The sequence below is a fragment of the Tachysurus fulvidraco genome, chromosome 15 (genome assembly GCF_022655615.1).
Source record: "Tachysurus fulvidraco isolate hzauxx_2018 chromosome 15, HZAU_PFXX_2.0, whole genome shotgun sequence".
In the NCBI taxonomy this organism is placed as follows: Eukaryota; Metazoa; Chordata; class Actinopteri; order Siluriformes; family Bagridae; genus Tachysurus; species Tachysurus fulvidraco.
The window spans coordinates 17,058,586-17,074,062 of NC_062532.1; the positions used below are offsets into that span (position 1 = coordinate 17,058,586).

The 15,477-nt window shown below is 38.1% G+C and overlaps 2 protein-coding genes across 18 annotated transcripts in view; both read left to right on the forward strand.

The window, feature by feature from the left end:
• The first annotated feature begins 128 nt into the window (after positions 1-128).
• Positions 129-5,896, forward strand: jpt2 (Jupiter microtubule associated homolog 2). Its single transcript, XM_027139122.2, has 5 exons — positions 129-318; positions 1,400-1,554; positions 2,912-3,051; positions 3,834-3,876; positions 4,489-5,896. The coding sequence occupies exons 1-5, from the start codon at positions 263-265 to the stop codon at positions 4,716-4,718; spliced, it is 624 nt and encodes a 207-aa protein (XP_026994923.1). The 5' UTR covers positions 129-262; the 3' UTR covers positions 4,719-5,896.
• Positions 5,897-9,480: 3,584 nt separating this feature from the next.
• The window catches only part of mapk8ip3 (mitogen-activated protein kinase 8 interacting protein 3), a 33,970-nt gene continuing 27,973 nt past the window's right edge, over positions 9,481-15,477 (forward strand). For 11 of the 17 annotated variants that reach the window (XM_047800736.1, XM_047800737.1, XM_047800751.1 and 8 more), the window contains exon 1: positions 9,484-10,576. In XM_047800736.1, the coding sequence (XP_047656692.1) occupies positions 10,271-10,576 (306 nt within the window). In that variant the 5' untranslated portion in view covers positions 9,484-10,270. Of the gene's footprint in view, positions 10,577-15,477 lie in introns of all 17 variants that reach the window. The other 6 variants (XM_047800742.1, XM_047800740.1, XM_047800750.1 and 3 more) reach the window with 5 other exon arrangements.

A 15,477-nucleotide genomic window follows, 5' to 3' on the forward strand; every position in this document is an offset into this window, starting at 1 on the left:
TTTAAATCCGGTTCCCAGTGCTGATCATTTTAGCCAATAGGACGCAGCTAGAATATATGACTGACATATCGCGGCAACCAATAGAAAACCAGATGAGTCCTGGAACGCTATTTTGACTTCTAAACACGTGTCCTGTCCATCTGGGCGTGGCCTTCAGCCTCGTAACGCTTTTGTGGGTAACTTGTGAACACTGCGTTTTAGAGCCGCATAGCGGTTTATTAGAGAGACTTTGAGCCGTGCTTTTAGCAGGAAAAACACAACAATGACTTCGACGAACACTTTTCAGGGTCTTGAGGACGGTGGGAAACCGAGTTCGAGGTAAAATCTCAATTTAATTCTAAGTGCGTTAGCTTATCTAGCTTAGCTTAGCATCCGTGGAAAAAAAAATCTCAAACAGGAACTTGGCTAGTTAAAGCTAGCTAACTTTTAGCTTAAGCTGCCTAATAATAATAATGTAATAGCTTAGCATGTGCTAAAAGCTAATTTGTCACCTATATATTTATATATATATATATATATATATATATATATATATATATATATATAGAGAGAGAGAGAGAGAGAGAGAGTACATTTAAGTATTTATGTATATAAATACATAAGTAAACGCTTTTCAGTTGTTAAATCTATGATTGTTGTATATAGGCTACAATTTGTTTTGCTATATATTGAGATATTGATTATTGCTCCACACGTGCTGAAATGGAGGTATGTGTAGTATCTCTAAAATAAATCCGCTTCAAATATTTGATCCGAATCGTTTCTGCCCTGTTGTCATGTGGACCGTTTTTGTCTCACTGCTGCCCTTCTTTACCGCCTTTCTCTTAGCTGCATTGACACTCCACAAACGCAAGGTGGCGCTTTAAAATGTGCAATTTTTATTTTTTATATAAAACATTGATTGCTCGATTCTGATTGGTTTGATGATAATCATTAAAAAAGTTCCTGTTAAATGCCAAGTATTAATAGGTTTCTGTAGTGATGTGTAATGCATGTGACATCAGTCTAATAAGCTAGTTTAAAAAAACTTTTATTTACAATCTGCAAATTTTTTTTGAGATGCTGTTAAGAGAAGAAATGTTTGTCTCATGTATAGTCCACAACATTTAATATTTAACTAAACAGATGTATGATGGATCTTATGACGTGTCCTTTGTTAATAAATGAGTAATTGCAGACAAATTTTTTTGGTCTATGAGTAATAACACTTTTCAGGGCTTGTTGCTGCCATGTCACACTGCACTGTCACAGGCTTGTTTAATTTCTAAATGAATAGCCATGTAAATAAATGTTCGGAGGCCAAGTGCGCTCATCCAGGCTGATTTTATCAGGTTTTCTTTTTGCGGTTTTATATATAATATCATATTAATTGAATATTAGCGCTGGTTTGTGTTCACAGGGTTTTGCGACCTCCTGGTGGAGGCAGCAGCAACATATTTGGTGGCTGCGAGGATGATGCTGGTGCTTCGAGGCGGACAAACAAGATGGCCTCCTCCATATTCGCCCCTCCACAGGAGGAGCCTCAAGGAGGCCCCAAACGCTCCAACCCTCCAGGTATTAACATATGGTGTACAAAAGCCCTCTTCTCAATCGTCTATTCTCGTTGCTGGTGTAAAATTCTCACCACACTGTAATCAGGCTAGGGGTGTAACTTTTTTCTCCCTCACACTTCACTTGTCCATAAGCTGCAGGTTGGAGGCACTGCTATTAATCTCTGAAGGTCACAGCTAAACTGGTCAATCCAAATCCTATCAATCCCAGTGATCTGTGCTGAAATCATCTCGTCAATTTAGGCCAAAGGTTGTATGAGGAAACTATGACTCACCACTGAATAAATTTCCTAACACCATCAAGCTAAGTTCTTTAGAGCAATCATGTGACCAGACTGATAACATGATATCCTGAACCGGGCCACGTTTTAATTTTTAGCTTCAAGTAGTTCTCTTGTAAAATCAGTCTGCTCTGTTTTCTGATTGGCTGTCAACCCATGGCATGTTCTAAAGTTGTCTGCTGATTTTATCATGTTTGCACCCTTAAGGTTGAGGAATGCAGTTCAGAAATCAGTTGTTGGATTGAAACACTTTCATATCCACACAGCATTAGAATTTTACTGACTAATCGGAACCAACAAGCTTTAAATGCAGAACCTTTGTATGAACTGAAATTATTGATAGAAAGGCCTTGTGTATGTAAACTAGTTACATGCCTGCAGGGCAACATGAAGACTGATCTGATTTATATAGCCCAAGATAATCATCTAGAAAATGCTTGTGAAAAGAATGTATCTTTTTTTCTGAGTGGGATACAAGTATTCTTTCTTCATTGTTTGTCTGAATTTCTGCCTGCAACTGTTTTTATATTATTAAGGAGCATTTTCCTTCTTCTTCTCTTCTTTCTTTCTTTTTTCTTTTTTTAACTGTGCAAACTGGTCAGGAGAGGACTCTGGCTTTGTTGTTGTTGTTTTTTTTGGGGGGGGGTGTCTATTCATTTATATTTAGTTGATTATCTTGTTTTGGATACACGGCTTGTCACAGGATACACTCACATCTCCATTTTACCGTCTTGGAATTTTTGCTGAGTTTTGTTTCAGCTGGGAAACTTGTAAAGCAGGCGTATGCTTAATTAATTTTTTTCCTTCCACTTCAGGAAACAAGGCAAGGTTGCGTATTTTTCCCCCCCACTCGGCTGCACACATTACTATACATCCAGCAGTGCGAGTTCTGTAACTGGTGTTAGATATTTACAGTAAACAGCAGAGACCGTGTGAAGGAGTGTTGTGTATTAGAGGGCATTATAATACAACCAGGTGATAAGTAAATGTCTAAGCAGTAATTTTAGTGTTTTGATTTACTTGCTGAATGAATAGACCCCAGGATTATTAAAACAAAATATTTCTCTCCGTCTTTCAAAGGTGGAAAGTGCAGTGGGATTTTCACCGAGCCCGAGTCTTCTTCCCTGCGACAAAAACCTCAGTGTGGAGTGACTAACAGCATCTTTGGAGGGCCAGAGCCAAACCTGCCTACAGCAAAAAGTCACCCCAACAAACCAAAGGTTGGTTAATATTTCAATGGCTAAACTGCAAATTAGTCATCAGAATAAAAATGGTCTCTTTTTTTTATACATAAACCTGCTTGATTTGCACTTAAATAATTCAAATGAATAATATAAATGGTTGTAATTAAAATTCACATAACTACCTGCAGGTGAAGTTGGAAATGGTTCAGTCATTCATGATCTCACTTGTTTCAGATTCTCTGTCATTGAGATTAAGATGGCTTTGACAGGAAGTTATTTATGTTGAACATACTAATTTATGATTTATGGATTTGTACATCTGTAAAGAATTCAGAGATTACACAGATGCTCATATTTTTTTAAATACCGTATACCGTATACTGGTGTAGAGATAATAAAAAAATAATCCACACTGCGGTGTCACCCAGACAGGGAAAGGTTTCCTTTTGACTCTGGTTCCTCTTAAAAATTTCGTCGAGTTTTCCCTTCCCCCTGTTGCCTCTTGCTCATTAGAGATTAATATAAATAAATGTTCTAGCATTATTATTTGTATTCTGAATTTTGGTGGAGATATATGATGTGTGCTTGATAAAGCTAATTCATCCTTTGAGCTCAAAACAACCTTTGTTTTGATCCACAGCATTTCGTCTGTTAATCAACGTGCTCATTTTTATGCTAGACTGCTGAATTATGTTCTGGTGGTGCCACTAAAAACCCTATAGAATAAAATTAAGTGTGGTTTTTGGTTTGTTGATGGTTTGGTTTGTTGTTGTTGTTTTTTTTACCCCACTTACGAGCTCCTCTTAAACTTTTTACAGGACAACATAAGTTTGGGTTCTGCAGTTACTGTTGCAGCACCAGGTAAGCAGCCATCACGGACGTACACAGTAAAAATGAAGAACATTTTCATTTGTCATTTCGACGCCAGAAAATTCTCCAGTCTGTTCCAGTCTCATCTCCGTCTACATCAATTGTAGTGTTTCTGCCATGCACCAATTTAACACCACTCTATACTGATATATGAGCAAATACCTGTTTACATAAAACATTTACAACACAAGTGAAAAAGCAGGTGTCGAAGTTTGAAACGTGTGGCTATTACACCACTATTAAAACGCAATAGGTTATGATGTTGCTTTTGTGCAGTCAGTGTGCCACTAGGTGAATGTTTATGTTCATAACATGACTAGAAATTTGTGGTCTTATCTGTGAGGACAAGAGTATAGAGTATCAGAGTGTAGATTAAAGACTGAATAATTTAGTAAAAATGTAGGTTTTGTTTAAAAGTTTAAAATAAGGATCCTAACATAATTAGCACCCTGGTGTAATAGTCTCACTTGACGTGTGGCACCCAGAGGTGAACTACAGATGCAGTAGATAAAGATCAGGGAATGTTTCCTTAATTCAAAGTGTGTTAGCCTGTTCACATAAAGTACCAGGAAACCTTGTTAATCAGTTGTATTTTTGTCTCAGAGCCTCAACCAAAGAAGCCAATGGAAGTGAAGAAGGAGGTGATCGCCTCTCCTCGGGCAACCCCAACGAAAGATGCTCCCCCTCCTGAGCCCACAGCCAGCAAGGATTCTGAGCCGTCCCCCAAACAGCAGTCAGAGAAGGACCACGAGCCGCGCCTAGGACCTCTGCCACGCTCGCACAACAGAGTGCTCAACCCGCCTGGTGGAAAATCTAGCGTCGTCTTCTACTGACCCGTGTTGTTTCTCCTGTCTTCTCCTCTCTCTATATCTCTCTCTCTTCTGTCTTATTAACATTGCTTCTTCCCTTTTTGATCACCTACATTCTTCATGTTCAAGGCATATATTCTGTCTTAGTTTCTCTTCTTGCACTTTCTAACTCATTCCTAAAACAACCCTCTTCCATGCTGTCTGACGGTTTGAATAACGGTCGCGCTCAATCAATCAAATGGTTCCTTTCTCATCAATCACACTTGGAGGTTGATTGTTTCATGGGAATGTGCTCTCTGAAGTTGCTATTGTATAGTATACAAGTCTGATTACGAAATGTAAAGTGTGTTTGTGTTTAACGGTAAACTGGAACCACTGTCATAATAATGGCGCATGCATGTAATTCAGTCTGAGTGTTTTCTCGTGCAGCGGATTCACAATCCCCGTCCTGCTGCACTAAAACATTTCAGTCAGGTGCATTAGGAATGTAGACAATACAAAACCAGCAACATGTCCTGAGGACTGAAAAGTTTTGTTCTAGTCTAGCTCTGAAAGTGTGCTGTAATCAGCTCCATAATTGTGTGATGACTTTTCCCTTTTTTTTTCTTTTCTTTCCTCTTCTTTTCAGAAATTGCGTCGTCACTGGGTTTCTGAGCAGTATAGGGATGTATCTATTAGCAGCGTCGTCATGTGCTTAATAACGCACTGTTAAAGGAGAAGCAGCCCAATAATACCAAAATAAAAGCATGGTGAAAACTAGAACCAAAAAAAAAGCCACATGGTTGGATTGTAATGCTCACGTGCAGTAGCACAAAATGCCAGCTCCTGATTATTCTCATATACTGCATGGAATCTTTAGCAAAAATTAAATCAAGGCATTTTGGTTAAAAAATAAAAAATAATTTAAATTTAAAAATGGATAACAAATATTCTCTTGCAAGAAAATGCTCTGGATAAACATACGTTCTGATTTTTGTATCAAATATCAACATTTCGTTTTCTCACTTGAATCTGTTTTTTTCTTCATACACCTTCAAGCTGCTTGTTCAAATAAAAACTGCAGCAGGGAGGTACATGTTGGCACACGATTGTGTGAATGTATGTTTCTCACATGCTGATGGAAGCACTGCCCAAAGTGCCTGTGTAGATGAACGGCAATGTCACAGAAAACTGTGTTACAATAAACATCTATTTTGATGATTCATACTGTTTGGGTCATGATTATAAAATCTTGTCATCTTAGTCTGTATCAGAATCAGGTTTATTGGCCAAGTGTGTTGACATGCACAAGGAATTTGGTTCCATATGTTTGTGGCTCTCAAATGTACAGACATAAATAACACTATACTATACAAGACAATACATACTATACAAGGAAATGCAGACGATGTGATATAGACAGTATGAGTATTAAATATGACACAATATGTGACAGATCAGTTATGTACAAAAAGTGCATGAAAGTACAAATAACTTCAATATTATGCTTTTAGTACAATATACAGCAGCAGTAGTGTGTGTAACATATAGGGATGATGTGATGACCGACACTTCTGATAATACAGTACTTATAGATATGAAGCAGGAAATATAATTACGGTGAGTTGTTAATGAGGGTGATAAGAGTTTTGGTAAGCAACTTTCTGTAGCACCTGCCAGAAGGGTGGAGCTGAAAGAGGTTGTGTCCAGGGTGTGAAGAGTCAGTGGTGATTTTTCCTGCCTGGTTTCTGGTTCTTGTATCTTAAAAGTCCTGGGGAGTGGGCAGGGGGGCACCAATTATTTTTTCTGCTGTCTTTACTGTGTGTTGCAGTCTGTTTCTGTCCTGTTTTGTTGCTGCTCCAAACCAGATGGTGATGGATGTGAACAGGACAGATTCAATGACTGCAGTGTAGAACTGCATGAACAGCTCCTGTGGCAGACCAAACTTCCTATGAGGGTCGATTATATTTTTGGTCTCGGACCGCAAAACCCTCAATGGTTTTCTAGTTTGTCCCTTATGAGGGAACTATTCAAGGTTCATTGAAAAATTATAAACCGTACAACCAATTTAAACATTCAAGTCAGTCAAAGAATGAGTAAGCATGAGTTGTCTGTGAACAAACTATTGGGTTTCAGTTTCAGTTTCTTCTTTTATGCTACCAGGCGTTTGATATCTCATGTACAAGCAGTTGAATGTTTTGGTTTATATGGAATTGTAAGATCAGATTTTGGAACTGATTCACACAAGATCAAGACTACAGCAAGTTCTTCTTTTTAAGCATTTCCATAGTTTTGCATCAATAGCTTCCTCCTTGTTTGAGGAGAAACTCAAGCCAAAATCCATTTTTTTCCAGCAATATTAGTTGCTAGTGTACTATCAGGAATGATAATATCCCAAGAACCAGTGCTTGAATGTTTTGTATGATAAATATGTAATTATCATTTTAACCAGAAAATGCATATATATACTAGATTTCGGAAATAAGCAAGTTCAAAAGTCTGAAATAGTTTTTCTTCAGTAGTTTCCATTCTGTTTGCCGGATATTTTAATGGTATTTCAGACACACAAATTAGCAAAAAATATGACTTTTTGGTGGACTTGGTGGCAAGTTCTATCCATTTGATTGCATAAGAGGGATTCCAAGAGACCTTTAGTATACTGTATATTTAGTGTATATTTTTTTAATGGAGCAAGAATAAATAAAATATCTGTCCATACTATATCTGAAATGTGTCAGTTACTTAAGATTAATTTCTAGTTCATAGAACTGTTGTTACAATCTCCTGCGAGTTCTTACCTAGGGTTGAATCACAGCCGTGCCGATATTCATTAGCACATCACTTTAGCTTGTATGATATGGCTTGAATGCCTACAGGTGTTTACATGACATCAGGTTCTACTTTTAAAACTGTCAGAAGGATGTAGTTTTTCATACATCTGAATACCTCATTTGGTCATTCATATAAATATAGTAATTGCTTTATCATAATCATGGTAGCAATGGATCATGGAAACCTTAAGATCAAAATGAAAATACACTCATACTTAACATTTATATATTCATTCACAGCCGGGAAGTTGGATGGAAGCAGAGGAAACCCACTCAATTGTTTATACACATTATCTTTATGGGAATTCTTACTTTATCCCCTCTGACTGACATGTAGTAATCACCACATGACATACAAGTCATATAGTGACTAAAAGCTTTCTCAGTTACCACATGATCAGTCAGACTCAGTGGCAGATCCTCAGTTTTGGCTCAGGGACATTTCAGAAGAGTGCTCAGATGTGGAATATAACTCATGATGCCAGATTTTAAGTCTCAAACGACCTAATTTCACCCTAATTTCACCTATTTTACTTTCAGTCATGGCACAACTCAATCTATAAGAAACATACCACAGGAGCATTACTATATACTGCCAAATCAGCAAGATGTGAGACTGGCTGCTAGCCTACTCAGTGAGCAGCAGCAGATGTGTTGTGACTGGAGGAAGTCGAGGTATTTGAACCAATTCCACTGTTCCCGATTTTGCCTCAGCACATTTCTTAAAATGCTTCATCTAGAGCAGCGGTGTCCAATCTTATCCACAAAGGGCCGGTAAGGGTGCAGGTTTTCATTCCAACCAAGCAGAAGCCACACCTGATTCAACTTGTTTAATCAGTTGTTCTTGTCTTTTGGTAGACTCTGCTGTGGCTTCTGCTTGGTTGGAATAAAAACCTGCACCCACACCGGCCCTTTCCGGATAAGATTGGACACCGCTGGCCTAGAGAATCATTTATATCCATATTTTATGTTCTTTGTGCATGTCCTGTATACAGCGTATAGCTGGTGCATTTAGGTTACAGTAGCTACTTGGAAATGATTTTATTAATCTATGTACATATACTTACAGTACATTTATTTGAGTAGTTTATAAAAAGCTACATGTTTTCTCCAAATCTGTATTATAAATGTATAATATGGGGTTTGATTCATAGTGGTCTGGTCACTTCAGCCTGGATTTTAGTCATGGATTTTCAACATGCATAAATCTTAAAATATAGAGCATCTTGAAATGCTGAGCATGAAACTGTGGACCAATATTACTCCAGACACTACAAGAATACATTCCAAGCTGTTATTGTTTTCAGGGACGAGTATTATTAACAATTATCATATTAACTATTAATTAGAGTTAATAGAGAGTATAATATTAAAAATTAAAAGTTTTTATTGCTCTTATGTTGAACTTTTTAACATGGCTATACAGCGCCCCCATATGTTTATAGGTATAACTCCGATTAAAAAAATCACCCCGTGAATATTTAGTTTTCAGATTTTTCAACTTTATATTATTATTATTATTATTATTATTATTATTATTATTATTATTATTATTATTATTATTATATAAAATGTGGCATAAAAACTTGCAGGCTGTAAAATGCATGACATTATTCTATTTCCTCTCCATCTCTGGACATTTTTATTTTCTTCTACATTCCATATGTGATCGATCATGACATCAGAACTTATCATGACATGAAAACAACTTGAAAGCAAACAATTATTCCTTGTGCATTATTTTCAAAATTATTAGTATTTTTTTTCTTCAGAAAAATCCACACTTCATTCACAGCCCACTATTTCTTATTTATGTAAAAAAAAATCTTCCCTTTTTTTTTTCCCCCAAGTGCAGTTAGAAACCTTTATTATTTTTTATTATCCTTTATTTATGGAACCAGAAACAGCGTGATGACATTGAGACGATGAGTCAATGATGCTTTTGACGTCAAAAACGGTTCGAAGAAGCCAAAGATTGTTTTTTTTTATCGACATATCGCTGGTACCAAAAACAAAGAAAAAGCATTGCATGTGTTTTTTCCTCCTCTCTACAGTAATGTCACGGCTGCGCGAGCTTGGCGCAGACGCGGTGGTACCACCCGGGCAGTGACGTCACCCCTTCGAGCGAGCACGCGACTCTCCCAGTACCCGTAGAGAGCGAATGGGAAGCGGCATCACCGCCCAAAACACCGCACCGACTGTGGATGCCAAAAAAAACCGAAATGAGCCGCTATGCTGTAGCTGTATAGGCGGTGCAACCGGGCATCAAACGGCGGGCAGCTGACATCCGGCTGTATTTACATGTAACCGGTTTATTTGCACTTTATTTATTTATGTAGCTCCTTGTTTTTTTCCTCCTTTCCGTTAATTCCTGTCGGTGCAGTAATATGGCCGCGCACAGAGGCAGGTGCAGCGTCGGATGTTTGTGCGCGTGATGTGACTGATTCCGCGCGCTGACATGGGACACTCCGTACCGAGGCCCGATCTGTCCTGTAAAACGTCTGATGAGGCTTTACATCGCGGCGTAAGGATGAGGTTTTAATATCGCCTACATCTCGCGTAGCGGCACACGGACAAAACAAACAATCTGCGCGTCCTGATGCTTCACATCACGGAGGAACGTGGGCGCGCGCACCTGATGACGCCCCTGTAAATGAACCCCTATAAATATCCCCAGAATCTGTCTTTCTGAAGCACTGGAATAAACGCACGCTTGTTTGTTTGTTTGTTTATTTATTCGTTTTGCAAAGAAGTAACGTTGCCAGGATGATGGAGCTGCCTCTGGACGAGGTCGTTTACCAGGACGACTACGGCTCCGTGCCCGTGATGTCGGAGCGCGTGTCCGGACTCGCCAACAGCATCTACCGCGAGTTCGAGCGTCTGATTCGCACCTACGATGAGGATTCGGTGAAGGAGCTCATGCCGCTCGTGGTGAACGTGTTGGAGAACCTGGACGCGGTGCTCACCGAGAACCAGGAGCACGAGGTGGAGCTCGAGCTGCTCAAGGAGGACAACGAGCAGCTCATCACGCAGTACGAGCGAGAGAAGGCGCTGCGCAAGCAGGCCGAGGAGGTGAGCGCGCATGCGCGGCCCCGGTGTGATTAAACAGCACAATGTCACAGTAGAAATATGATCACGTTAGTAGCCGTGTTCATTATTGTATGATTGACGTAGCTGACTCAATTAGAGTCAATTTATCAATTAGAATCGATTATAATCAATGAATCAATTATATTCAATGAATCAATTATAATCTAGACTTTCAGTAAAAAATACTAAACTGATTTTTCTTACCACTATTGTGGTGCACTCAAGAGACACCTTTATATCCTTTACATAGTAATATGAACATAATATACCTTTAAAATTGCTGTCACTGCTGGGCCCCTGAGCAAGGCTCTTAACCCTCAATTGCTCAGTTGCATAAAAATGAGAACAAGTGTAAGTCACTATGGATAAGGGTATCTGCTAAATGCTGTAAATGTAAACTACATCCAGGTTACACAGTAGGAATGTGATACAGGTACAAATCTACAATGAAATCCCATAGACGAGGAAAGGTACTTTTTTTTAACCCTGAGAGTGCAATAGAATGCAGGTGGTTAAGATCCGGAACTACAGACAGACCCTTATTTTACTAGCTTAGAACCTTCACCATGAAGCCATCACTTCCACTAAAAACATTATGACCAACGAACAAAACCAATTTGCCTTAAATAACATGTTTTCTCATATACAATTTTATAAATAGCGAAAAAAAATCCTAAAGGCTAATGTAATTTTCAAAACCTTATTGTTACACTTTAACTATTCTCATAGTTACACTTATTTTTTTTTATTGATAATAAAGTGCAGAAGCTACATTAGCAAGTCCATTTGAGATTTTGTGTGCAATGATGTCTAAATCAATCATGAAAAACCTTTATTCTTCATAAAATATTGTCATTTTCCTAATATTAGTTACTAAATCTATTATTTTATGACATGTAATTATGCTGGCCCTCTCCGTTGTTTAAGGAAGGTAATCTTTGGAATGATGAGAATTATACAATTCTTGTGTGAACACAAGCAAAAGCATTCTAACCCATTGGATTCGTCCTTGCAGTTATTTCTTATTTTGATCATATCTGAAGTTTAAATTTGAATATATTTTACAACAAAGGTTGGGGTGTCAAAATGCATCTTTGAGAGCGAGATCCTCAGAGACAGACTGAAACTCAGCCTTGTATATTTATCTGTTTAGTGTTGAAGAGAGGTTTACTGTGAGGCCATAAATAAGAAAAAAAAAGAAAAAGATTTCTATTATAGTACTAGTGTGTTTGTCTTAACCTATGACTGACATTTACGTAAATGGTTGCAATTTATTTAAGTGACTGACTGTGAAACAGCCAAACCATAGTAACAAGTTTAGACCAAAATGTATTTGTATTGCCTATAACATGTCTTGTAAATGTTTTTATTCTTGAATATCTTCGTTGTTATGTAAGAGCCAGGTGTCGTATGATAACTAAAACCTCATTAACTAAGTACAGTTAAGTGGTGGACAGCTACATGTCATAGAGGAATGGACAGATACTGGCTGCTATCAAAATGGTCATGATGCTCTTATGCTAAACGGAGTAAATATGTCAGATTTGGTCCAATTTTGCACCTTCTATTTACATTCCCATAATGTAAAATAATGTTTATTTAATTCTCTAGAAATTATTCCTCTACACACATTACATAAGAATACGTCCAAAACAGGTCAGTTACTAATATTCCCTCTCTTACTCACTCTATTCCATATTCCCTCTTCGCACTCCACTAACCATGGCATCACTGTGTGCATCTGCCATTAAAACATGCAATGGCAGGCTGACCAAGCAACTGTTGAAAAATCAAATGGCTTAAAACCCTCACACAAAGCCTCTGCAGTCTTATCACAGAACACTGGCACTGCCAAGACATCCCCCATATGTTACCACCGCGTCACGCCCAGTGCTCCCTGGCAACTGTGGGGCTCAGAAGGGATAAGCAAGATGTTGGAGAAATCACACTGAATGACATCACATCAGAAATGTATCTTTAACAAGTACCTTTCATTAACAGACCATTTAGTGATTAGATCATAATCAGTATGAAGTGAGTTACGGTTAGTTTCACACTGGCAGTCATCCTGCTACTAACTTTTAATTAAAGTCGTGGGCTCTGAACAGATAATACACAGCTATGTTGAATGTGATGCAGGGAGAATAAATGCATGTTTCATGCTTTACTGAAAAAGTTTGTATTTGGAGCACTACAGCTTTTTGGTTGTTGTTGAACCACAGAGGAGGGTAGAAAAAGGATGAACTGTTATGACTAGGAATAAGCCATTACGTTTATGGCATTTGGCAGATGTCCTTAACCAGAGTGACTTACACTTTATACAGCTGAGCAATTGAGGATGAAGGGCCTTGATCAGGGGCCCAGCAGCAGCAGCTTGGTGGACCTGGGCTTCAAGCTCACTAGCTTCCAATTGGTAGCCTAACACCTTGATTACTAGGCTACCACATTTCCTGTTTATTCTCTCTGGGCTTAATAAGACAAAAAATGCACCCTATCATGTCAGCAAGATATCCCTGTTCTGTAGGTCCTCTAGGTTCATACAAAACACTGACACTAGAGACTCCTAAAAAAATGCAAAATAGATATCTCCTCACAGAAAAGATCAGATACAAACAATTCTACTCTAAATCCAGTCCAGTGGTTACTGTAGAATGAATGCCATATTAGAATTGGTACTTTAAAATAAACAATGATTTAATGGATGTGTAATGGCTTAGAAATTATTTTCATCTTTAAGCGCATATCAAAATGTCTTAAAGACAAGAGCAGTAAATATATACAGTATGTCAATCTAGATTGTCCAATTTTTTTATTTATTTTCAGCGCATTATCAAAGGTCAGCATCGTTATACTGGTATATAAATACAAGGTATATACATACTGTACCATATAGTATATTTTATATTGTGTATGTTTCATACATCTCTCAGAGTGGATTTACAGTATGAGTTATTTTTAATTCTGCATGCTCTGCAGCCTCTAAGACAAGCAAAGCAAAAAATGAGGTGTTGCTGAAGATAAGCCAAATGCTACTGTTGGTTATTTATAGAATTCATATCTGGTTTCATATCATAGTCTGTTTGTGCTCCTGAAGGAGAAGTAGGACTACTGGGTCATCCAGGTTGGGTTATTTTTAGCAGTAACACAAAAGAGCATTATAACGCAGAAGGTGATTTTTGTTTTAGCAATACAAAGATTACGATTTGTAGAGACTTATCTGGAGCAGACAGCGGAGAACAGTGTTGGTTTGGTGTTAAATATCAAACTCAGAAGAAGGTGTTTGTTTTAATGGAGTATATCGAGCTTCCAGTGGGAGTACAGGTTTCCACCTAAAGCAAAATGAAGTAATAATTTTCATTCAGAAAGTAGATGAAATACAGATTATTAAAAATAGAATTGTTTTAATATCCAGGCACACGTTGTGGTGTGGAGTGTAGAGGATGGCAGTGAGAGGAGGATGGGTGGAGAAGGTGATTACGGGTGATCGATAACCCACAGCTTGAGCCTGGCGCTGTAACCTGATTCTCTTATTATGAGAAAGAGAAAAAAAATAACATGGAGGGGGAAGGGATGGAGTGATCGGGGGTAAGAGAGAAACAGGGATGGAAAGTGGAGTGGAGGGTTAGAGAGTAGACAGCATTCTCATGTTTCTTCCCATGCGGGATTATGACAGCAGTGTACTGTATATCAGACACGACAAGGACGGCTCTTACTGTATCTACGCCATGCCGAGCTTTCAAACACAGCTATATGTTGATCAGTACGATACTGTCTGCTGAATCAAAGCATCAGTGTAATTATTATTCTAGTACCGAAGAACGACAAAAAGAAAGTGTCGAGAGAGTGCGTCATTTATTATTTAGAAGGGGTTTAAATTTACACATGCATTCCTTCCTTGCCATCGAAATTCAGTTTAAATTGTATACCGCACAAAGCAGTCATGAAGCAAGTTTGTGATCCAGATCCCTAATGAGTGAAACAGAGAAGACAGGGTCTATGAAAAAACGCCCTGAGAGATCACCTGCAGGAAACCTTCAGCGCAAACGCAAAGGGACACATACATTACAAATCATTACAGTAGGCAGGTGTGGAAGAGTAAAGGCAAACAGTGCTAAACAGTGCTTTTGTGTTGAAAGGATGTTATGAACGAGATTCCCAGATGAGTCAGTGTTTATGATTACAGCAACAATCTATCCAGAGGTGATTATACTCTAAAACAAGAGCGAGACTTAAGAGAACTGTTTTTGAAAAAGTGCAAATCTTAAGGATGTTTTGGAGCGTTAGAGCAAAATGAGTCACAACTGCAGAAGCTACAATACCTCTTCCTGTTTTGTTTTTTGAATTTAGCCATTAATTTACTATAATCATTATTTAATCCATATATATATATATATATATATATATATACACACACATACACACACACACACACACACACACATACACACATATATATATAACAGGAATTCACGGATGATTGTGACAGTTTATGAATTAGAGTATTAGAAAACCACCCTCTTGTAGAAGTGACAAGTTTGTGTTCATAATGCACAAAAAAGCCCAAGGGTGTGATGGCAAAGTGTTTACAACATTTAGCTGTGGAGTGATCGTCGGTTGACTTTAGAGGAATGTAGATTATGTACAAGGCTGTGTTTATATGGGGCTCAGGAAATCACCTGACTTGTTAAAATGGGGAGATTTTCAACAATTTTTCAATCCTCTCTACATGTACCTATAAAAACCTTCATTAGAATTACACTGAACTTTTAAAGTCTAAAATCATTACAATATATCGCTAACAATTTTCCTGAATGATCAAGCCTGAGGCCATGGTGACGAGGAAAAACTCCCCGAGATTATATGAGGAAGAAAGCTTGAGAGGA

Coding starts and splice junctions, on each gene's coding strand:
- jpt2 (XM_027139122.2), top strand. CDS start 263: ATGACTTCGACGAACACTTTTCAGGGTCTTGAGGACGGTGGGAAACCG. Junction 319..1,399: donor GGTGGGAAACCGAGTTCGAG/GTAAAATCTCAA, acceptor TTGTGTTCACAG/GGTTTTGCGACCTCCTGGTG. Junction 3,052..3,833: donor GTCACCCCAACAAACCAAAG/GTTGGTTAATAT, acceptor AACTTTTTACAG/GACAACATAAGTTTGGGTTC.